Source organism: Anolis carolinensis, chromosome 1 (genome assembly GCF_035594765.1).
Source record: "Anolis carolinensis isolate JA03-04 chromosome 1, rAnoCar3.1.pri, whole genome shotgun sequence".
NCBI lineage: Eukaryota > Metazoa > Chordata > Lepidosauria > Squamata > Dactyloidae > Anolis > Anolis carolinensis.
In genome coordinates, this window is record NC_085841.1 from 260,469,488 (window position 1) to 260,494,170 (window position 24,683).

The following is a 24,683-nucleotide window of genomic DNA, read 5'->3' on the forward strand; positions in this document are numbered from 1 at the left end:
AGCATAGCACAATATTAGCATTATATATTACTATATTGAACTATACCACTATACTGTAATATTATTAGTAATATTATATGTAATATAGAATATATAATTAATATTATTATATGGTATTATTATTAGTGTTATATTGTATTACATTATAATATTATCAATATTATATGTATATACAATATATTATATTATAAAACTGAGGGTGGGGGCCAGGTAAATGACCTCGGAGGGCCGCATCCGGCCCCCGGGCCTTAGTTTGGGGACCCCTGCCCTAAGCCAAAAGCTCTTACCATTAGGAAGTTATTTCTTATGTTTAATTGTGATCTCCATTCTTGTAAATTGAAAACATTTTTTAGGATCCTACCCTCTGGAATAGCAGAAATAAGTTCATCTTCCATGTGACAGATGCTTACTGTTAAAGCACACTCAGACTTCTCAGGTGAAACATATTTAGCTTTATCAACCATTTCTCACTGGACTTGGTTTTCAGATCTTTACTTATGTGGGTTGCTTTCCTTTGATATGTTTTAAGATGTCAATGTTCCCAAACTAGATACAGTACTCTAGGTGATATCTACCCAAAAAAGAATATTGGAACAGTATTGCTTTTCTTAAAAGAGCCAGAAGGTGTATGACTTGTGTGTTAGGGTATAACGCTGGAGACTATGGTTTGAATCCAAGTTGCCCATGGAACCCCACTTGATGATCTTGAAACCACATCAGCTTTTTTTGTTTCTACAGTAGTGGACTCATGTTTATTTTGTGGTTTACTAAGACATCTATGTCCCTTTCACATGTTGTGCTATCAAACCAGATGTCACCCAACCTATATTTGTACATGTGGGTTGAAAAGTCTTTCTTTCTTTCTTTGTCTTTCTTTCTTTCTTTCTTTCTTTCTTTCTTTCTTTCTTTCTTTCTTTCTTTCTTTCTTTCTTTCTTTCTTTCTTTCTTTCTTTCTTTCTTTCTTTCTTTCTTTGGTTCTGGTCCGCCTGCATCACTCTCCAGCAACCCAGTTCTTCTCATGATGATAAGGTACTATCAGTGAGCACTCTTTCGGTTTGATCCATCAAGCAACAACCCATCTAATTTTAGAATCATCTAGTCATATTTCCCAGTCTGCAAAAATATTATGTAGGATTTTCTTAAGAGACTTATTTCCATAGGAACACTTTCTCCAGTCTACCAAGTTTGTAATTCTGTAAAAAAAAGAGAGATAAATTCCTCAGGGCATTAACTATACTCTTCCACAGACAATTTAATTATCTGTTCGAAAACCTTTCTCTATATCACTGTCAAGCTGAGCAGACAGTATCTGCCTGGATCCTTTCCTATCCTACACATTTTGAAGATAGGGACATTTACAGACTTCTTCTGCTAGGACTTCTCTTGTTTTCCAAGAATTCTAAGTGATTTGTGACAGAAACTCTGAAATTACATCTACAAGTTCTTTTAGCACTCTTGGATGGAGTTCATCTGGTCCTAGAAACTTGAATTCATCTACAGTAGCTTGGCATTCATGTATATATTTTTATCTCCAGACTGTAAAATTTATTCTTTTTCACCATGCTATACTACTCCTCTTCTTTCTAGTCTAATTGGACATTTCTTTACTGCATTACAGCTCTCTGCTTCCAAATTAGGTACTTAATTTTGGTTACTGTTATCCCAAAGACCATGTATCACATATCTTAATTTTATGTACTTCCATACACAAGTGCCAGACAAAACCATGATCCTTTATCAAAAGGTGTAAAGTTCTAGACAAAAATACATTTCTTCTGTTCTTACAATGCAACCATTGGGACGGAGGCAACCAAGTGGTATCTGGCAATGTCTCTTTAGCCAGATACACAATGGTAATGTCATAATTTGGGACCTCAAGAGTATCCTGAAGGGTTTTGGAGGATGCCTTCATTGTGTCAGGGGGTGACAACTAGAGGTAGGTAGTTCATGAAGGTATGCAGTTAGCAAAAAAATTAGACATATGTCAGTTTTATACTGGTGTTTGAGATAAAGGACCTCAACACATGTAGGTCCTTAAGCCAGTGGACATCAGGGACATCCATAGGGCAGAATGATGAATCCATAGGGCAGTGGGGTAAATCATTGGGCAGTGCCCCGCATCCCACCCTGAAATCCGTCTGGCCCCGTCTTAATCCCATGCTGTCCCCAGCTTCTTGAATGCCAAGACAGAATGTGCACAGAGCCAGCACAAAACCCTGCAAGAAGTAGCCCTGCACATGGGATGGGCTCTGGCTTGCTCCATCCCAGCTGTTTCTGAGCAGCATCCTAGGATGGCATGGAAAGCTCATGTGATGAGGTCCTAAGATCATGGCAATATAATATGGCCTGATGAACTTGCAATTTTCCATTACTTGCCATCAGGATGGCCATTTTTAATTATCATAAAAACAGTGTAATGGATTTTTCAGATTTGCATTTGTGTTATGAATAAATATCATGCCAATACAGTGACTATAATTGTAATAATCAAAGAGGTCTGAGTATAGTGAGAAAGAATGTGACCAGGTGACCTATATGTTTGGTTCACTCTGCACCCCAGAGGTTAACTCCTTATGTTAGCTTCTTATGGGTAACTGCAAGATATCTGCTCTTATCCCTTACATTTCTTAAAAGTTACAAAAGGAATGAAACTGGGCCTGCCAATATTTTACTGTGTATGACACAAGTATAACTAGAATGCTGAATCTCCTTGTAGTCATCAAATCTTGACAAGGTTAAAAGTGCAAAAAGAGCAATCAGAATGGATCACAGAGCTGGAGCTGCTCCCAAATGAAGAAAGAAAACAATATGAGGGATGGGAGTTAGTTAGCCTTTGAAAAAATGCATATGGAGAGACATAATGTAGAGACAGAGAAGATATATATATGACTCTATAAAGATAAAGGGAGAGCTTACTGAAACCCAGCATCAATTTGTGAAACTGTAGGCATGTGCAATTGATTAAAACTGTTTCAAAAGTTGTTACAAAATGGGGGGCGCTGGTGTTTTGTTTCTAAAGTGTTACTAAAGTATTGTTAGTGAAAATTTTATTACTATAATTCATTATATTAATTGCACATAATTATTATAATTAGGGAAACTTCAGGGGCTCCTTTGTCCCTCATTTGTGCAGCTATTGGGATGGAATTTGCTACAGTGGTAGAACACATTTACCACTGCTAGCTAACCAAATTTCAGAATGTTTCATTTATCCACAGATCTTTGGGGAATTTTCAAGATTTTTATAAACAACATTTTTTAATAATAAAGAAAATATGTTCCTAGTTTGAAAGTATTATTTCCTGTTTAATGGTGTGGTCTTTACTTTTAAAGTAGTTGTTCTACTCCAGAAACTTTGTTTGTGTGGCACAAACTATGTTGAATTGGTTGAGACTCAATGATGAAATATTAATTGAAGATCTATAGCATGATTTCCCTTCCACATCGACAAAGTTTTTGCAGTTTAATAAACTTTCTCCATGTTTTATGATAGAACCAATTAGGAAATGACATGTATAACCCAGGAACAAAAATCATAGTTTAGAATATTAACCACCAATTTATTGGAACTCTGGCTACGAAGAGGCAAATCTCTCTCTCTCCCTTATCTTGACTGGGGCTTTCTGATGATGATGCATTCTGGAAAAGGTAGTTTAGAACAGGGCCTTTTGAATTCTCTGGCATAGGGTTTTTTGCCTTCCCAAACTACATTTCCTAGAGTTCTGTGCTTCTTCCCAGGGAACTCTGCTTTCTCCCTCCTTTCTCTCTCCTAATGGCAAAAGGCCAATAATTTACAGAGGAATGGGAGCCTTTTTGGCTTGGCTTTGCTTCCCTTCCTTGCACTGAACATGAAACTGACTTTAGGAGTCTTCTGAGATTTACAAAACTAAAATGAAAAAAATATGCGGTAAATTTCAATTCTTCAGTTTTGGGAGGAGATTCCTACACTTTGTATAAATAGAATCAAAATGATTTGACTTACAATGCTTTACCTTTTTATTTTTTTTGGCACAAGCCTATTGTATGATGGGAGGTTCCAGACAGGTAAAAGAAGTAATGTTTCATATAGCATCTGGTTAAATTGTGAAATCTATTGCCTTAGAATGTAGCAAGGGCCAAAACAACTCAGACAGGTTTAAAAAGAGTTTAGATCAATTCATGGATATAATGACCATGGTGAAATATATTTATGACAAGGGCCTTTTCTATATACCTTTGAATACTAGTTGCTGAGGAACATGAAAAGGAGGATACTACTGTACTGAATGTTTATCCTGCTTAGGGACATCTGACTTGACAGCAGTCCATGTAAAAGGGATCTGAGTCTCACTAGGCCACAAGTTGAACATGAGTCAGCAGTCTGGTGCAGTACCGTGTTTCCCCGAAAATAAGACAGTGTCTTATATTATTTTTTACTTCCAAAGATGCGCTAGGTCTTATTTTCAGGGGATGTCTTATTTTCCATGAAGAAGAATTCACATTTATTGTTGAACAAAAAATGAACATTTATTCTATACTGTACAGTAGTTGTCATCACAACATAACCAAACCAGACAAACTGTGACTTCTGTCAAGAATTTCTTGATACTACCATTATTTCCATATACAACTGGTATGTACATTTACCAATCCTGCATGCTATGGTGTTTTGTTTGGTGGGCGCTGGGCATGCTTCCAAACAAAAACTTTGCTAGGTCTTACTTTCGGGGGAGGCCTTATATTTAGCAATTCAGCAAAACCTCTACTAGGTCTTATTTTTTGGGGATGTCTTATTTTAGGGGAAACATGGTAGCTAAAAAAGGACAATGCAATTCTAGGCTGCATGAATAGTCGTAAGGTATCAAGGTCAGGGGAAGTCATAATTTCATTCTATTTCATTCTATACTACTTTAGTCAAACTTCATCTGGAATACTGGGGACCACAATTCAAGAAGGGTATTAACAAGCTGGAATGTGTCCAGAGGAGGGTGACCAAAATGGCAAAAGGTCTGGAGACCATGTCCTATGAGGAATGGTTTAATGTTTAGCCTGGAGAAAAGGAGGTTCAAAAGTGACACCATAGCCATCTTTAAATATTTGAAATACATTGAAGAGGGAGCAAGGTTGTTTTTTGCTGCTCTAGTGACTAGAACACAGAGCAATTATAATTATAAGAGATTCCACCTGAATATTTGGAAGAACTTTCTGGTGATGAGAGATGTTTGACAGCAGAATATGATGCCTTGGGAGTGTGATGGAGTCTATTTATCTGGAGATTTCTAAAGAAATGCTGAATAGCCATCTATTGGGAGTGCTTTGATTGTGTATTTCTGCATTGGACAGAAACATATTCTAGCTCTATGATTTTATGATCCCCAAGATTTTTGGTATGATCCAGCAGAGTCTGTCTTTAGTTCTTCACCAACCTGGGGCTACAAATCCCTTTAAATACAAAATGTCTTTAAATGAGAGGACTGTTCTTATTGGCCACCATACTCTCAAATAGCAGGTCACTTTTGTATCTCTTATATCGGATCACTCAATCTGTTACAACAATCGGATATATCGGATCACTCAATCTGTGGCCAACAATACAAAATCTCTATTTAGAGCCTCTAACCCACCAAATCGTAGCTATCTTTCATGTATGATTAGAAGTATTGCATGTTTGGTTAGCATGGAATTTTAAAAATACAAGAAGAAGCAGCCCACACAAATTCTACAACACATTGGTTTCTACTATCTAATTGTGAAGGTGGCGAAGGGTTTTAAGACTTATTGTGACTTTTGTCTGTCCCTCCTCTCCTAATTCCCTTCAACTCCTGGCACATGAAATGGTGTGGCTGAAGAACAAAGATAAAGCAAGACAAAAAAGAAATCTAAGGGGAATTAAATAAAGAGAAGAGAAGCAGAGATGTGAAATGTGAAAGAACGGCAAAGCCAGCCAAACACTCCACCCAGAAGGGACAGAGTGGAGGAAGTAAAAGTCTTGTTTCTGGTGATATAGCTGTGATTCAGCACCTTCTTAATCCAGCACAATATTTGTTTATCATAATCTCAGCCCTGCCCAGTTATGACAGGGTTGAAATTCAACCAGTGATTTAAGGTAGTCTTGGATGGAAAAGTTAGCAGGGATTATCTGTAGAGTGGGCCCATGCTCTCTTCTCCATCTGCGAACCTTAGCAAGGTCTGGGTTGCAAGAGGCAAGACAAAATTATGGTCAAGACTACTTCACCTCATATTGAGCCATAGGCTGCTGCTCTACAAGATAAATTCCATTGCTAATTCCACACAGGATAAAGACTTTTCTTGGCTTTAGGTTTTCTTTCCTTCATCCCTTTTTTTTAAAAAAAAAATCACCAACAAAGGAAAATGAACCGGTTGGGTAACATCAATGGGTGGGGCTTGGTTTTAAATCCCAGCCCAACCCTTTCATAGGACTGACAGTGACTAAACAGTGAGAATTTAATTGTCCCAGGTGGTTGCAGACGGGAATATCTGCTCCAACAAGAGCCTCTGGGTCCTCAACTGCCCTCGGCCAAGGCACGTGGGAAATGGCCTCCATCGCCTCTGAACAGATGCTGCAGGGGAACAAACGGTCCAGGATGCCCAGCACAGTATGTTTGTTTGTTGGTTTTACTTTCCTTCCTTCTTTCCTTCCCCCCCCTCCCCTCTCTCTCTGGCTTCTTGCTTTCTTTTGCTCTTGGATAGGCTGATAATGAGATGTTAAGGCAGACAGTGATGGGATACTGCAACCAAGTCCTGGGCTGCTGTGTATAATATTTATTTGATTCTGGCCCAAGTAGAAAGCATAGTTCCAATGGGAATTGAATATACCTGTTTCATTGGGAATAGAAGCAAGATTGACAAATTATCTTGCTGAAGAGCATAAGAACTGCAGTGTAAGGTAGTTTTAGCTGGCAACAAGCCAATCTGAACTTTATATCTGAGTACAAATTCCTGGGATGAGCAGAACATGATCTATCTTGGTTCTCTTGTAAGCCATAATGCAGGCCAACCAGACACCTTTGGCTCCTGAAATAGCTTGCAACCTGAGTGAAGACAATAGTGAGAAATATCTTTTCATTTTCACATTGTCTGTATTCCTGCTATTTTTCTGGGTGAACCCATTAAGAGCCTGTGCAAATTGGTAATGTTTGACCTGAACCTGTATGTACAGAAGCCAATATCAGACATAAATGCAATTGGTGACTGCAAAGAAAGTCTCCAATTCCTCTCCTGTCCCTTCCTCTAGATACAACTGCTGGAATTTGCTACTGTGGAAAATGGTAATGACCACTAGTTTGGTTGACTTTATAAAACAGGATAGATACTTTGGGGGACAAGAATATATTTGGTAGTTGCTTTTAGTTGAGATCATTTCATGGGATGCCTAAGTCCATGTCTTTTTTGGTTTGTGGACAAACAGCAGAGCTTGGACAACAAGTCTTAAAACCCAACAATTTAGTATCATGATCATGTTGCCTGGGGGATGCTGGATGCAGCCCAAAAATGTAACTTTTGGGAGATCTGGCAAACATTAGGAGGTGGCATTGTCTTCTTGGTCTGCTTGTCAGTGTCCCAGAGGCAGGAGATAATGTGAGACCAGACTGACCTATGGTGTGATTCCCTCATCTTTTTAAAGACACTAAAGGACTTCAGAGGTTTTTTGAGATGAAAGAAGCTATGCATTTTGTACACTTAAATAGTATTGATTGACTAATTTTGCTTCCCTCTGAACCTATTGTTGACAATTCAACTCTTCCTCATGAAGTATGTGTATGATAATCTGCCTCTTTGAAGTCAACACTAGGTCTATAGAAATTGACAGTGTCACAAGAGTATATGCCACATTAAAGATGTCAGAAAGTGCTTTCTTGTGGTTTTTTCCTTCCCAAGAGAAATAGTGGAGTATGAAAGTGTTAACAGATTCCAGTGAAATTTCGCTTGATCTTAAAGATTCTCACTGTAAACTCTTACCATAGCAAATAGCTTTTGTAGGTGAAAATGCTGTAAAATCTGGCTCAATAAATTATAAATGCATTTTAAAACAGAGACTATAAGTCTATGGGGTAGTTTGCTACAGTGTGAATTATGAGCATTCTGGGAATGTCAGAGGAAAAAATGAGAACTTGGGTTTGAAACACTGCTAAATTCTAAGCTCTCTCCGGAGAGGGGAAAAACTTTCTTTCTGGGTATCAATACTCATATAAAAAAGAAATATATTAATATTTCATAGGACTATTGTGAGGGTTAATAAAACACTTAGTTTCAAGGCAAAGGAAGACAAGAGAAAGAAGAGACCATTGCAATGCAGCAAGGAAACAGAATGTGGATATTTTATACTGTTGCCAACTTGCACTATACAACAGGCACTAATTCAATAAGGGAGGCTGGTCCGGTCTAGGATTACACTTCCCATCCAATCTTAATTGGTGAAAGCAGGGGAGAAGTAGCAAAAGAAGAGTGGGAATGCCTATTGCCTGCAAAATGTGTGATAGTGCCTGCCATCAAATATGCTCAGGAACAGCCTGGCAAATATTAATTAAGCAGAAAAAGATTTCACAATGAGCCGGTGCTCTTCAAAGAAGTTGACTGTAGCATATTTTGTAAGTCATATGCCAGAGGCTATTGCGATGGGTGTGGCACGGAAGGACTTGTTTGTGCTGTGCACTCCTTCCACACCCTTGGCAACATTTGAGTCTCCTGTTGGGCAGAGGCTTCTGCTGGAGTAAATGGATTTGGAGCCATCATCCATTATCATCATTAGGGAAGGGTGGGATCAAGGGCAGATCCTCCATCCTTACTGGTATAGCAAAGGTGTGGTGGTTTATTCATTAAAGCTATTATAAATAAATCCATTCATCAGAGCTACTGAGTGTCTTTCCTCAAGGCCTGCTTCCTTCTCATGGTAGCTCTTATGTTCATACCAAGACTTTTAACTAGCCATCTGTCTAGGGCTTCTGTCTCTTTAATGGGTGTGAAGAAAAGGAAACTTCTACAGGTGTGGCTTGACACACAACCAGGCAACAAGCAAGATGTACCGAAATTCCCTCTTCTACATGACCATTAAATATACAGGAATCGCCTCTAGTTCCCATTTATTCCAGCATCCTCATGTTGTCCTCAATATAGATGGCCCTCACAAGAGAAGAAAGGGGAAAATGCCTTATTCCCAAGAAGTATGAGTATTATCCAGAATCTAGATTTTCCACCTGCAGTTTTGGTATTTATGCTCTGACTCAAATTTTAGTGTGGTATATGACAGTGTTAGAGGACACATATAAAGAAAGAATAGGACAGATATCTCAGAATTTCAGATTTGTGGTCTAACTCTGAGGGGGATGGGCCAGTCTAAACAGTATACTGGAAGTTTTGCCAAATTTGATAATACAGTGTTCCCTCACTTATCGCAGGGGTTACATTCCAGGACCACCCGTGGAAAGTGAAAATCTGAAAAGTAGGGACGCTATATTTGTGTTGTTTGCCAGTAGCGTCTCTGTCCCCTCCTTACCTCTCAAGCACGTGCATGCGCGTTCCCGCCACTGCCGCTGCCTTGTGAAGCGAAAACAAAGGGGCTTCAGCCTCCTTTTCTCTCCCTTCCTTAGGCTTCTTCTTAGAAAGGAAGTAGAAAGAGGGATTTATAAGGGATTTATAATATTATTTTATGATTTATACTATTATTTTAGTGTTTATTAAAAACCCACGAAACAGCGATGGTGCGAAAAGTGAACCACGAAGTAGTGAGGGAACACTGTAGTTGGAATTGCATCATAGCTGGAAGTTGGTTATGAATTTGGTAGCAAAAGTGTTCTGGGATGGTCCGGACAATTTACTAAAATCAACTGTATTTTATCACATTTTTGCAAATTTCACTGAAAAATCACCAGCAATTTACTGTCAAGTAGACTTCAACAGTGGCCATACAGCCATTTATCTAAATTTAACAGCTAGTCTGCTATCATCTGAACAACTAGTAAGGAAAATCTAATCATGCTGGTTCATTCTTTCAGCAGTGAATTGAAATAGCAGAGTTTTTCTAAAAACAATAAAGATGCCCTGATTATTAAGTCTGTAACCACCCAAAGTTGTGTGTGGGGTGTGATACACAAAGTGAAACGCCCAGAATTGTCCATACTTATGTCATCTGTTGAAGCTTAATTGCTAAATTCATGTTCCCCTACAAGAGAGGGTGACCTAACTGGTTTGTTAAGAGGTTTTTATACAGATTCTTCTGAAGCTCTTGACATAGATTTCATGAAGAATTCCCCCTTGACCAAGAATAGGAGAAGGATGCTACATTTATAGAAGGCGATTCATGTTTCATTCAATATGGTAAAATGGAAAAACAACACAGAATCCCGTAAAACCAACACCAGTGGAATACAAATAGAAAATCCCAGTCTCTCATATTGAGTGCAAACTGAAAGCTCAATTTTACCTCACCAAACTATGAATGACAGTTTTGTTAAGATTATTTAGAAATCTTTGTCAGATCACCAAAGTTGTATCACAAAACTACAAATCTTGAGGTTCCAAGGGTAGTAGATCCGTCTGAGTTAAATAGATTTTCCTTTGCATAGTAGACATATGCCAACCAGAGTGACCACGTCTCAGGGCCTTGCTCTTCTTTGCTGTCTTCAGCTGTACCCTCACTGTTCTCCTAGTTGTAGCAGCTGGAAGGCACAGCATGGTTGATGCTAGTCACGTTGCCTGTAGTGATGCTAGCTGGAGTGACAGGGTGATAAGAGAAGAGAACAGAGAGAGGACATGTGATTCCTCCTCTCTCTGCCCCAACATTGCTCTAGTGCTCAGCTTAACACCACCCATGCAATAAGCAACCAACACAACACAGGTTGCACACACTGGTTGCTGTGACAAAGAGAATGGGGAGGGATGGAAAGGATGGCCTTCTGGCAGCGCTGGGCCAGGTTCAGTATTGTTGGACTGTCAGGACTCCCTCCTGCCTCTACAGTGGCCAATCCAGTATTTGCCATGCCAGATTGGCCCCAGGAAAAGTGGTCTAGGAAGAGAGAAGAATTAATGGAATTTTGTCTAATCTTTTGTAACATCACCCTGATAAGCAAAGGATAAGAAAATACTTTTCTAAAGACTACAATTCAATCCTAAAAAAACCCAGCCAGCAAGTCTACTGGCTGGTGAATTCTGAAATCCATAATCCAAGAAAGCAATTCTTTCAGGCTTTGTGTGATGACTCATGGGCCTTGTAGTCCCGTTCCTAGTACTATTGTGGCAGACGAAGAGGAAAACATGGGATTTCCACCGGTTCAGCCAGAATCGGAGCCCCTGCATCTGGAGGATGTTTGCCCTCAAGAAGTCAGCCAAACAAGCCTTGGGCAGAATTCTCCCCCGTTTTCCCGAAAAGACAATTATAATAGAGATAGGGGAGCTAGGGAGGCTAATCGCCGGAGTCTCAGAATCGCAGCCAAACAATTAGCTGATTAGGTCTGCTTCCCTTGGGAAATTCTAAGGAGTCATGCATCTGGACGGAGTTGGGTTTCACTTCTCGTTCTCCAGGGAAAGGGTTCTTCTGGCGGGAAACGAGACCCTATTTAGGTGTTTTGCCGCAAAGGAAACCTTGCGGAGTCAACTCGTCAGCTTGAGGAGTGAGATCGTGTGTGGACTTAGTAATCCCAGTTCCTTGTTTCCCGGACCAAGTTCCAAGCCTGCCTTGTTCCACGTTGGCCGCGGACCTCGCCACGGACCTTGTTCTTGCTTCTTGTTTGCCTCGTATCAAGTCTTGTTTAGCCAAGAATCTAGTTTGTTTTCCAGCCTTGTTGTCAAGCTTCAATGGACTAAAAGACCTTGTCATCTCCCCACACTATTGCTTGGCAAGGTGTGTGTTTCGGTTAATGGATTATAACTTTGGACTCTAATATCACATATTGGACATTATTTTCCTGGACTATATTTGACCTTTCCTGAAAGGTCTACTATATTCTTCACTTGTTTTTATTGACTTTATATATTCCTTTAATAAAGATATTAGATAGAATCTGGCCTCTGCGCATGGTTATTGGTGCTCTGTAGCCTGGGTCTTGACACTTTGCTAGTAAGCATATTGCATCGCAGGTTGTCTATCCGTCCATAGCTAGTGATTGCCTGAGATGATAAAATAATGTTTGACAGCAGTTTCACCTGAATAAATGACCAAGATAGCTGCAATTATCTTTGGAAAATCAACCATGTAAGGTCACTCTGAGGTGCACTATGAGAGGTGGAAGAGAAGTGTAGATATAGAAAGGACTGTCTTGTACAAGAAGCAAAATCTAACCAAAAGCATCCTTGATTGAATTATCTGCATTTTCTTCATATCCCGTTCCTGGGACAAACAAGGCATCACTTTTATGAACTCTATTAAATCCACTGCAAAGTTAAATTGTGAAATAAAAATGCCCTTTTAGCCTCATATATGACGATGCTGCTGCTCTCTACGGACCCCATTCATGTACATGTTCTATTGCAGCATGTTTATGTCCTTCTCAGCACAGTGGTCTTTGGTACCTCTAAATGCATCTTTTATATCCACCCATTATGCAGATTATAATGCCCTTCAGTGAGTGACATTGACCTCCTTTCAAACCATTCAAAAGATTATTAGGGGAAATTAATCAATCCCCCCATCCAAACTGTTCACATTTTGACCCGTCACAGAAGCTTTCATGAGGAGACAACTTGAGTGGACAGGCAAGAGAGTAAGGTCTTGAACTCACTACTATACTGAGGTGTGCGACAGGAAAGCTTGGAAATTCTATGCACAACTAGTTGAAAATACTGATGATGTTCTGCTAAAACATCTAATGTAATGTTTCAGTGTGGTCTCCTCCTCCAAAATTTAAAATTCATTGCTTTCTTGTGAACCTCCGCATCCACTTTTCAGTGAAGCCTCAGTGTGACTCAGTTCAACATGGAGGATGGATGCAATGAAAGCATTTTGAGTTCTGGGATCACAACTGTCTGCAATTGTAAATAGTCACACTGTGTGGATGCATCCCTTTTCTCATAGTTTGAATGTAATGATTTCCATTCTAATCTAGTTTAAAAAGTGCAAAATTTAAAATGGATTGTTTAGAGCATACACCTCAGGTTAGTATTTCTTACAAATACATGCCACTGGGCCAAAACTTTTGACAATGTTGATTCTGCCACCAGTATGGCAACCTATTTTCAACTTTTCTCCTTTCCTCCTGTCAGTTTTTCCTGTAGTAGCTCCTCCTTTTTTTCCCAATGCAAGAAAGGAGTCTGGCAGGAGCCATGCCTTATTTAAAATCTCCTCACATAATTAGCAGCAGTAGTTTTGCTCTAATCTCTTCTGGCTTTTTGTTGCTTGGCATTACAAAACACAGAGAAAATGCAGTACTACATACAGGGAAAAAGTCTTGGTTTTATTAACAGCTTAGAAATAACATTCTAAAAATAATGCTATTATCTCTTTTTCTCCAAGGCTCAAAGTTGTTATTTTTCAAATATTCAGTCAAAATGAGGCAAACTATAAGGGTAATGCAAATTCAGTAATGTTTAAAATTGCAGAAACGTTAGTTTGAATCTTTTTGTCAGATTGAACATTTGAGGTTTTCATTTCAGTTTGGAAAGTTCAAAACATCACAGTGCATGAACTGGAATCCTGTTGGTGACTTACAACCTAGTGTCCAATTACATTTCCATGTGTCTTTTGATGGTAATTGTAAATAGAGGTATTCAACACTTCCATATGCAATGAACTCCATGCTTTTTGCTTACTGATCCACTGTCAGGGTGCTCCCCATACCCATTTAATGCTAATGGCTGTCTGTGTCTCAGTGGCCAGCTGTAGAAAGGAGGCCCACCCTGTGCCTCCTGGAGGCAGGGGCGGCTCAAGGCATACGCAAACTACGCAACTGCAGAATGCTCGATGAGTCAGCGGAGCCTGGAAGGGCACAGCGCCCACCTCCCTCCCTGGCTCCCCCACCCTCTTTGCACCTTGCCCCTTTAACTGTGTTAACTTCTTTCCTTCGTCCCTTCTTTCTTTCTTTCCTCCTTCTTTCCTCCTCTCTTCCTCCCTTCTTCCTTCATCTCCTTTCTGCTGCACCAAAATACATTGGCCATTTTCCTAGTCTCTGTGGTGGGTTTATGGCCATGTTCCAGAAGCATTCTCTCCTGCCATTTCACCCACATCTAGGGCGGGCATCGTCAGAGGTTACGAGGTCTCTTGGAAACTAGGCAAGTGGGGTTTATATATCTGCGGAAGATCCAGGGTGGGAGAAAGAAAGAACTCTTGTCTGTTGGAGGCAGGCGTGAATGTTGCAATTGGCCACCTTGATTAGCATTAAATAGCCTTGCAGCTTCAAAGCCTGGCTGGCTTCTGCCTGGGGTAATCCTTTGTTGGGAGGTGTTAGCTAGCCCTGATTGTTTCCTATCTGAAATTCCTCTGTTTTCTAAGTGGTGTTCTTTATTTATTGTCCTGATTTTAGAGTTTTCAAAATACTGACGTTTCACCCACATCTACTAACTTTGTCCCCACTTCAAGTAAGTCACCCCAGCCTTGCCATCACAGTTGTCAGAGGTTGAGAAGAAGGTCTGCTCATCATTCTCATGCTCAGCAGAGGACAAGGACCATAGTTATCATGCTGAACATATTCTCCAAAATGCCAAAGCCTAGTTACTGTAGCCCTATTCAAACTTCTATCTCAGTAAGAAGGCTAAAACTACCATGTTTACATCAATCTCAGCCACACATTTTTTTTGCCTAAATGACTATGCCAAAATTGAGGCGTGCATTACATTTCTGTAATATGGCAAAGACAAGTGGGTTGCTGTGAGCTTTCTGGGCTGTAAGGCCATGTTCCAGAAGCATTCTCTCCTGACGTTTCGCCTGCATCTAGGACAGGTCTCCTCACAGGTTGTGAGATCTGTTGGAAACTAGGCAAGTGGGGTTTATATATCTGCGGAAGGTCCAGGGTGGGAGAAAGAAAGAACTCTTGTCTGTTGGAGGCAGGTGTGAATGTTTCAATTGGCCACCTTGATTAGCATTGAATAGCCTTTCAGCTTCAAAGCCTGGCTGCTTTCTGCCTGGGGTAATCATTTGTTGGGATTATTTATATATATTATTATTAGGCCTTGCTCCCGGGAAGGTTCCTCCGCTGTGGTTCCTCCGCTATCTATCTACCTTGCCACATATTCTCCACATTGTGTGTATGTCTATGTATATATAAGATATACAGTAAAGTCTCACTTATCCAACCTTCACTTATCCAATGTTCTGTATTATTCAACACAGTTTGCCTTTTAGTAGTCAGTGTTTTTATAGTCAATTTTTCAATACATTGTGAAGTTTTGGTGCTAAATTCGTAAATACAGCTATTACTAAGTAACTTTACAGTGTACTGAACTGCTTTTTCTGTCAATTTGTTGTAAAACATGATGTTTTGGTGCTTAATTTGTAAAATCATAATGTAATTTGATGTTTAATAGGCTTTTCCTGAATCCCTCCATAATATCCAACATTTTCGCTAAGTACTATTCCATACATGGTCCCTACATATGTGTTTGTATGTGTGTGTGTGTGTATACAGTAGAGTCTCGCTTATCCAACATAAACAGGGTGGCAGAACGTTGGATAAGCGAGACTCTACTGTATACACACACACACATACAAACACATATGTAGGGACCATGTATGGAATAGTACTTAGGGATGCTCTTCAGACAAATAATTATTGCAACTCTAATCTCCAGCCAATATGGTTCCCCTAACTAGAGATAAAAAGAGTTGTAGTCCAATATATCTGGAGGGTATTGAATAAAGAAAGCTGCTCTTAGGAGATTGGCATGGTTGGATAGGTCATCCTTATAATGTCCCCCAGGTAGTGTGGAAAGTCCATTGCAATCCCATTTGTATTTTACACTAGAAGATCTATGACATATTAATGCAAGTAGACATCAGCTTGGAAGGAAGCACATTTTGCACCGATAGGTGCTTTTTCAGCAGCCATTTGCAGTTTTGGTTGCATGAGTTTCTTTCAATGCTGGGCAAACTGGAGGGAGGTTCCCTGCCCTGTGGCTGGGTGTGGCCAACCGCAGGCCTTGTACACGAGACTTAACTTGCACATGGAAAGCACTTGCCAAGCCTGGCTTATTTTACACTGATGGATTTGTTCCCAGAGCGTAGCTGACTCCTTGGCTCAGTAGAACTGAATTTTTATGAGAAATAACCCAACATTGTCTCCAAGCTATGCTACAAGGAGAATAGTTGAGGGTTCACATTGAACACCTGCCATAAAGAAAAAGAGGAGCAAGCGGGAAAGGAAGAGAAACTGAGGGATTCTGTTGTTCAGAGAACTGAACTGAATTGGGGCCAAAAACAATGACAACACTTTAGCAACAAGAATGGAGTCAGTGGGATTTATTTTTTAAACACTAAATGAAGTACACAAAAGTGGTATTAAAACTACTGTCCTCCCCCATTACCTCAGAAGCGTTGATAGTTTAATCCTGCCACTCCACCCTCTTCAGCCTGGCTTTGATATCAGAATTGAATTATCAGGAGGAAGGGAAGTCTCAAGGCAAAGTGCACAGAGTATGCTTCAAGACTACAGGCAGATAAAGTGGAGGGGTTGGATTTTGCTGTTCTCCTCCCTGAGCTCCATTCAGGGAGAAAAATACATTAACACACCTGGTACCAAAGTCGTATGTATAAGTTTAGCAAACATGTACACCTGTTGGTTTGGCCCCCAGCCTCCCCTGAAAAAGAATTCTGTCGGTTGCCAGAAAAACTGAGACACCTGGGATACAAACAGCAATGGTGATGGTGCAACAACATAAGTCAAGTGCAGACTTGTGTTGTGACTCTTTTCCTCTGCCGAATGGACTAACGTCACTCACCACCCTTTCCTGAGGGAAAAGCTGGGATTGCAAGACTTAAGAGAGTCTTGCAATAGGCTCTGAGAGCATACTTCTTTCTGTTCTTTCTGTTGAAAAGGGCAAACATGCCCTGCTTTTCTCTTAGCACTAGGTGTTCGTTTTGTCCTTCAGTCTGGAACAGTGAGTTGCAGGATGAATTAGCCAACTACAGTGAGAACTAGAAGAGACTGCTACCAGAACATGGTATTCCTCTCTTCCTTTTCCAAGGGGAAGCTAGTCTTTGACTGTTAAATTATACCAACTTGACATCTTGCTACTGCCTTATCCTTTCTTCCCTAGAAAAAAGCCACATTACTTCTACATTCAAACATTGTGCGTCTTCTTGGCTAGGTATGGGTAATGGATGCTTGCTGAACTAAGACAATTAAAAAGGAAAGAGCAAACAAAAATTGTAGCAGTTTCTAAAATACCCTTTTCCTCCTGAGTCATCACAGTTCTGCTAAAACAAAAAAGTAACTGCTTGCCTAGAGAAAGATAGCAGGGAGGGCACCAGTTTAGATTGCTAATGTAATAGATTCCCACAATTTTAAAGTGGAAGGCCCCCTTAAGTTCACTTGGAATTGTTTCTGAGTAGACAAGCATGGCTAGGATTCATCAATTGGTCTCTGCTTCCATGTATGCCTTAGTCATTGTTACTGTAAGCATTGTCTTCCCTTCTCCAAAATATTTGGTGATTTCTAGTAGTCTGATTATTTGAGGATAATGAAGGAGAACACCACTTGACTGTAAAAATAAAATAAAATGTCTGGGGAACAGTAGTTGAAGGGAACAACCCATTAAAACAGAGTTTTGAAAACTTTCTTAGAATTTTTTTTTAAAACTGCCATGTGTGTGGGAAAATACTGCTTTTAAATCTGTTTACATAGAGCCTAGGTTTATTTTTTTTCCATTTGTTCAAAGCAGAGCTTTAAAAATTTGGCTGAACTGCAAATTCCATGTGTTCTTGAAAGCAACTGTTGCAAAGATAATAAAAGCACAGCTAGGGATGGATGATATTTTCCCCATTCTGAATTTCCAGTCATAGAAAAATAATTTTCCCACATCTGAATTATAGAGATGAGCTTCAGGCTCATTCTTTTCTACTCACACTTCCTCCTTCCTTTATGCACAGAAATTAGATCAATAGTAAACAGTGGTTTGCCACAAGCCAGGATCAGCATGTTTATAATCTCTACATGGCAAGGAGGAAAGGGAGGTTATACACAAGCTGGAATTGCCAATGCAGGTATTGAATTCTGCTTTCAATTTATTCAATGCCTTTAGTCACTTTTACACAGGGCTATTGCTGTTGTCTTCACTCTATAATTTTGTGGGAGCCGAAGTGAAATCAGAGTGCCAAGCAGGTTAACAATAAATCAACCAAAGGTTATTTGCACAGAATGTTTATGTGATGCTGGGATTATCAGCGATCCATAATGGGAATTCACTTGGTCTGCAAGAAGGCTATGACACAACAATAAATAGCTGAAAGTCCCCTTGGACCCTGCTAGCAAACAACAATCAAGATTGAATATCCCCTTGTGCAATCCTAACATACCTTCTGTTAAACGTAGCTTCCCAGAACACTCCTGAAATTAAGGAAATGCATTTTGTTATGCCAAGCAGCTATTTTCCCAACAAAACACAAGGAAACACATCTCCTGATAATACATAATAAGACATTCAACAGATTTCCTTATCATATGAAACAATGAATTAACCAAGCAACCAGAAAGAAATTACAGAAGTAAAACATTGTTTGGGCTTGTAAGGGATCTGTACCTCTCCATTTTCTTTCCCATATCTGGATGTCAATCTTTGAGGCTTGGTATTTGTAAGACTTTACAGGAGTAAGTTTGGGTACAGTTCCTCCAGCTGCTTGCCCTTTTAGAGGAATTGATGCAAGTTTCCTTTTTTCTTTTCATTTATCATGTGTGAGAAGCACAAGGTGCATCTACACTGTGGAATTAATGCAGCTTGACATCATTTAAACTGCCATGGCTCAATGTCAGAACCCTGCTACTAGAGCCTGGATGTGGCTCTGAGTTTCAGGGTCACTGACATTGATAAGACACCTGCGGCTCAGGACTCGGAGAAGAAACGGCTGCTGGACTTGGCGGGGAATTTGCGCGGGGTTTTGCTGAGCGGGAAGAGACTTTTCAAATGAGGGGGAGGGTATATAAAGGATGGTTGGCCGGAGCCTCCCATTCTTGGCTTTTTTGATGTTCATGTTTCCTACAGTAAAAGTTTCTGGTGATAACACAGAGAGTCTCGTGTGTTCATTCAGGAGCGGCTGTGGTGAGCTGACACTAAGCCAAGAATACGGACACCATCCCGCTGTAGCGGTGAGGTGTAACATGCAAGTGGAGGATGAAGAGCTCTTGGGCGCAGGAGGAGGAAGGTCGGAAAGGGCCACTCCCGAGCCGGACGCTGAGTTCCACCAGCTGGCGGCCCTGGCGTCATCCACCGCTTATGCCCAGCCAAATGGGGTAACCCAGAGGCGTGGAGTGGTGCGGGGAGACAGCACCGGAGGAGAGGAAGGTTCACCTTCCCCAGGCCCACAAAGGATGGTGTTTCTGGAGGAGAGGATGTCGGCGATGGAGACCACCCTGGCAGTGATGTCGAGGGCGATGGAGCGCCTGGCGTTTTTGGCGGAGCCAGAGAGAGGAAGGGAACTTCGGGCTGGCTCAATGTGGGACGTGAGCGTGGGAAGCAGCCAGGGCTTTGCAGACCTCCCAGCACCGAAGGGAAGGGAAATGCGAAAGGAGCCCGGCGCCCGGCCCAAGACCCAAACAAGCCTGACGCGGGTGGAGGAGAGTGACGACGAAGGGGAAAAACCTCCGAGAATCCCAGCTACGCTCCCAGCTGAGACCCTGGTGCCCCTGGCGAATGCCGGGCGTGGCACAGGGCCAAGAGAAGCAGCAGCGGGGCCCACTGGTCCGCAAGGGGGCTTGCGACGGGCGGAGAATTGGGGATTGCCACCACAGGGACCCCTACCGAGACGAGAGGAACTAAGGATCGAGTTTGGGGGAGAGTCCTCTGAACTGGATTTTTTCCTGACCACGGTGAGGGGCTATATGGAGGACAATGCTCACACTTTTAGAACGGAATCCAGCCGGATACGGGCCATTGGTGCAGTGTTGAAGAGGGGAGCGGCCAGCTGGTACGTTCAGCTGCACGCGCGGCGCGACCCATGTCTGGGGTCACTCCGACGCTTTATGGGGGCCCTGGAGACCCGTTTCCGAGATCCACTGGAGCAGATCCGGGCGAGGGAGAAGTTGAAGACCGTCTCCCAGGGGCAGAGGTCGGTATCTGAGTATGCGGAGGAGTTCCAATGCCTCGCCGAAAAGGTGCCGGAATGGTCTGCAGTAACAAAGATAGAACTCTTCAAAGAGGGTCTCAGGCGGGAGATCCTCTCCTGGGCGGTGCATCGTGATGAACCTGACACACTGCGCGGATGGATTCAGCTGGCGGGGCGCGTCGAGACATCGCTGGCCCAGGCGAGGAGGCACCGAGGAGGGCTACAGCAGCGGCCGCAGATGAAAGAGGGGAGCCGGAAGGAGGGATCAACCCCAGCCGGGAGGAGAACGGAGCCGACAGGGAACGTGAGCGCCAGCAGGAGTGGCTGCTTCGTGTGCGGCCGGTTGGGCCACAGGGCTGCCGAGTGCTGGCAGAGAAAAGGGGAAGGCGGAGGCCAGCCCAAACCCAGAGCCGTGGCAGGAAAACGCGCCGAGGAAGAACCACCGATGAGGCACCACTCGGGGGGGTTGGTAAGTCAGGACAAAGCTATGATAGTGGTCCCCATTCAGCTTGAAAATGGCAGCAAACAAGCAACCTGCAAAGCATTTGTGGATTGTGGATGTTCCAGGAACATCATCTCCCCTGAATTAGCCGAGGGATTGGGATGCGAAAGAACGAACCTAGAATCCCCAATAGCTTTTTCGCAGTTGGACGGATCCACAGCATCGGGATCGTTAGCTAAGTACAGTGCCGAAGATGTAAAGTGTAAGATAGGGAGTTGGGAAGGAAAGGTGTCATTTGTGATATCACAAATAGCCAGCTATAATGTTATACTAGGCATGCCGTGGCTGGGGCAGGCCAACCCGCAAATCAACTGGGAGGATAAGAGCATGATCTTCAGGATGAATTTGGAAGAAGGGAGCCAGGAAGTTGAGAGGGAGCCAGGGAAAAGGGGGGAGGAAGACTCTATCAGAATAGCAGAACTGGCAGATAAATTACCCCCAGAGTATCGGGATTTTGTGGACGTGTTTGATGAGAAGGAAGCAGACAATTTCCCACCGAAGCGGAGAGTTGAAGTGAAAATAGAGCTAGTCCCAGGAGCAGAGCTTCCCAAGGCAAAAATATACCCGAGGTCAGCTAGGGAAAAGGAGGAACTGAGAAAATACATTGATAAAAACCTAGCGAGGGGTTTCATAGAGCCTTCAAATTCCCCTCTAGGGGCGCCTGTGTTGTTCAGGCGGAAAAAGGACCAAACGCTGAGGCTCTGCATTGACTACAGGGGCCTAAATGCAATCAGTACTGTAAATAAATACCCCCTACCCTTAGTGAAGGACTTGATCGCCCAGTTATCGGAAGGACAGATATTCACTAAATTGGACTTAATTGAGGCCTACCATAAATTGCAGATCAAACCAGAGGACAGGTGGAAGACGGCCTTCTCCTGCGCATTCGGATTATTCAATTATCGTGTGCTCCCCTTCGGTTTGTGCGGGGGAGGGGCCGCGTTCATGCAATTAATCAACGAAGTATTGCATCCATTGTTGTACAAGGGAGTCTTTATTTTTTTAGATGACATATTGATAATGTCTCGAACTAAGGAACAACACGTAGAACTAGTCAGGGAAGTCCTACAAAAGTTGAGGGAAGCGAAACTGTATGCGAAGCTTGCCAAGTGCGAGTTCAATAAAGACCAGATAGACTTTCTGGGGTATAGGATTTCCTCCCAGGGAGTGGCGATGGACCCTGCGAAGGTGGAAGACGTGAGGGGGTGGGAAGCCCCCAAAACACGGAAGCAGCTGCAATCCTTCCTAGGGTTCGCAAACTTCTATAGAACATTTATCAAGGACTTTGCGCGCCTCACTTTGCCATTAACGGATTTGTTAAAAACTAAAGGCAGGGGAGAAACAGCCAAAGTGAAGGCCCCAGGGGCCAAACTGACATGGACAATAGAATGCCAGGAAGCTTTCGAAGCCCTTAAAAAGCGTTTTACTGAGGAACCTGTCCTACAGCACCCTGATATGTCTAAGGCCTTTGTACTACATTGCGATGCGTCAGACCGGGCATATGGGGCAGTTCTGCTGCAGAAAGACGAGGGGGGGAACCTGAAGCCATGTGGCTATCTGTCAAAAAAGTTTAGCGATACAGAAAAAAACTGGCCGATTTGGGAGAGAGAAGCCTTAGCGATTCTAAAAGCACTAGAGTGCTGGAGACACTTTCTGGAAGGAAGTGGAACACCGTTTGAGGTGTGGACTGATCATAGAAATTTACAGTATCTAAGATCCCCTCGTAAACTATCAGCGAAGCAAATTAGATGGGCCCAATATTTCAGCCGTTTTGATTTCAGACTCAGATTCTTCCAGGGGAAACATAACATACTCGCTGACGCTCTCTCTCGGATGCCTCAGCACGGGGGAGGAATTCAGGAATCTGAAGGGAGCCTGTTCCTAGATAAGCAGTGGGGCCTGGCAGTACTAACTCGAGCACAAGCGGCCAAAGAAAACAAACGTACTGCCATTTCCACGGGGGGAGGAGAAATATGGGAGGAAGAGTTGAAGCGAGCGTATGGAATGGACAAATGGTTACAAACTAACAAGGAAAAGGGAGAATTGTGTGGGGATTTGGTGTTTGTAAATAAGAAATTGTATATTCCTGAATGTTTAAGGCGAGAAATGTTAAGGAAGTGCCACGATAACAAGGGTGCGGGTCATCTAGGCCCCACCAGGACTATTAAACTGTTGGCCAAACAATGCTGGTGGCCCGGAATGAGGAAAGACGCCAGGGGGTACGCCACGCAGTGTGAATTATGTGCAGAGGGAAAAACACCACCGGGGAAGCCCCAGGGGCTATTGCAGAAGGTGGTGGAGCCCATGAGGCCATGGGAATGCGTGGCCATGGATTTTGTAGGCGAACTACCCCCCAGCAGAGGCCACAGATACATTTGGACAATATTGGACCTATTCTCTAAACAGGCACACTTTGTGGCCCTGCCGAAACTCCCCTCAGCTGAAAAACTTGCTGATTTGTATGTGAAGCATGTATATCGCCTACATGGGTGTCCCGACAAAATAATTAGCGACCGGGGAGTCCAATTTACTGCAAAATTTTGGGGAAAATTCTTACAGCTGTTAGGAGCAGAAAGGAACCTGAGCTCGGCTTTTCATCCCGCAACCAACGGGGGAGTCGAACGCACCCAACAAACACTGTGCCAATTCTTGAGGATGTACACCAATTATAGACAGGATGATTGGGCGGACCTTCTACCGTTTGCTGAGATGGCTTTTAACGGGGCCGTACATTCGGCCACAGGTCGTGCCCCATTCGAAATAGTATACGGACAGGAGGTGGCACCTTTCCCCAGGCTACCCGAGTGGAAGGAAGGAGAGGGCCAGACCGACAAGGAATGGCCGGCCAAAATTAAGCAAGGGTGGCAGACCGTGGTGGAGGCATTGCGGGAAACACAAAAGAAGTACAAGCTCTTTGCCGATCGTAGGCGCCGAGAGGGGGACAAATTGGGCGAAGGGGATCTGGTTTGGCTGAGCACAAAAAACCTGAAATTGGGGTTCCCATCTAAAAAATTGGCTCCACGCTATATAGGGCCGTTCAGGGTAGCAAAAAGAATAAACGAAGTGACCTATGAGCTGAGGCTACCCAAGGACCTAGGAAAGGTACACCCGGTATTCCATTGCAGCCTGTTAAAAAAGTATAAAGGAACTCTGGACAGCGGAGAACAATAGTTGTGTTTAATCTTTTCCTTCCAGGACGAAGGGGAGGAGGACGCCATGTCAGAACCCTGCTACTAGAGCCTGGATGTGGCTCTGAGTTTCAGGGTCACTGACATTGATAAGACACCTGCGGCTCAGGACTCGGAGAAGAAACGGCTGCTGGACTTGGCGGGGAATTTGCGCGGGGTTTTGCTGAGCGGGAAGAGACTTTTCAAATGAGGGGGAGGGTATATAAAGGATGGTTGGCCGGAGCCTCCCATTCTTGGCTTTTTTGATGTTCATGTTTCCTACAGTAAAAGTTTCTGGTGATAACACAGAGAGTCTCGTGTGTTCATTCAGGAGCGGCTGTGGTGAGCTGACAGCTCAATGCTATGAATTCATGGGAGCTGTAATGTACATGGTTTTTAGTCTCCTCTGCCAAAGAGTGCTGGTGCCTTACCAAACCATAAATCCCAGGATTCTACATCATTGAACCACAGCAATTAAGGTATTGTCAAACTACATTCATTCTACCATGTAGATCAGGTCTGCACAACCTGTGGCCCTCCATGTGTTTTGAACTTCAGCTCCCAGAATTCCTGACCACTGGACAAGCTGAGTAGGACTTCTGGGAGTTGGAGTCTCAAATACCTGGAGGGCCACCGGTTGTGCAGGCCTGATGAGGATGCACCCATAGATACTCACAGCGCCATATCATATTGGGAAATACGATCACAGGAAGGTACACAATCTCATGTCCATCTCTTGTCAGGCCAGAGGATAAATAGACAACTTTTGTTAACAACATCTTTGGAGATTGCCAATAGTATAGTATACAGCTGAATATCTGTGGAAGGTCATTAA

General features: G+C 42.6%; 1 protein-coding gene and 1 long non-coding RNA gene across 3 annotated transcripts in view; one reads left to right on the plus strand and one right to left on the minus strand.

The window, feature by feature from the left end:
• Positions 1 to 429: 429 nt before the first annotated feature.
• The window catches only part of LOC134295348 (uncharacterized), a 34,723-nt gene continuing 10,469 nt past the window's right edge, over positions 430 to 24,683 (minus strand). The window contains exons 2-3 of one of the 2 annotated variants that reach the window (XR_010001893.1): positions 9,494 to 9,591; positions 430 to 1,193 (exon numbers count right to left, since the gene is read on the minus strand). This is a non-coding gene — a long non-coding RNA (uncharacterized LOC134295348). Of the gene's footprint in view, positions 1,194 to 9,493; positions 9,595 to 24,683 lie in introns of both variants that reach the window. The other variant, XR_010001892.1, reaches the window with a different exon arrangement.
• pkp3 (plakophilin 3) overlaps positions 6,442 to 24,683 on the plus strand; it is an 82,426-nt gene continuing 64,184 nt past the window's right edge. Inside the window, exon 1 of the mRNA XM_016993682.2 lies at positions 6,442 to 6,596. Coding sequence (XP_016849171.2) covers positions 6,534 to 6,596 — 63 coding nt within the window. The 5' untranslated portion in view covers positions 6,442 to 6,533. The remainder of the gene's footprint in view (positions 6,597 to 24,683) is intronic.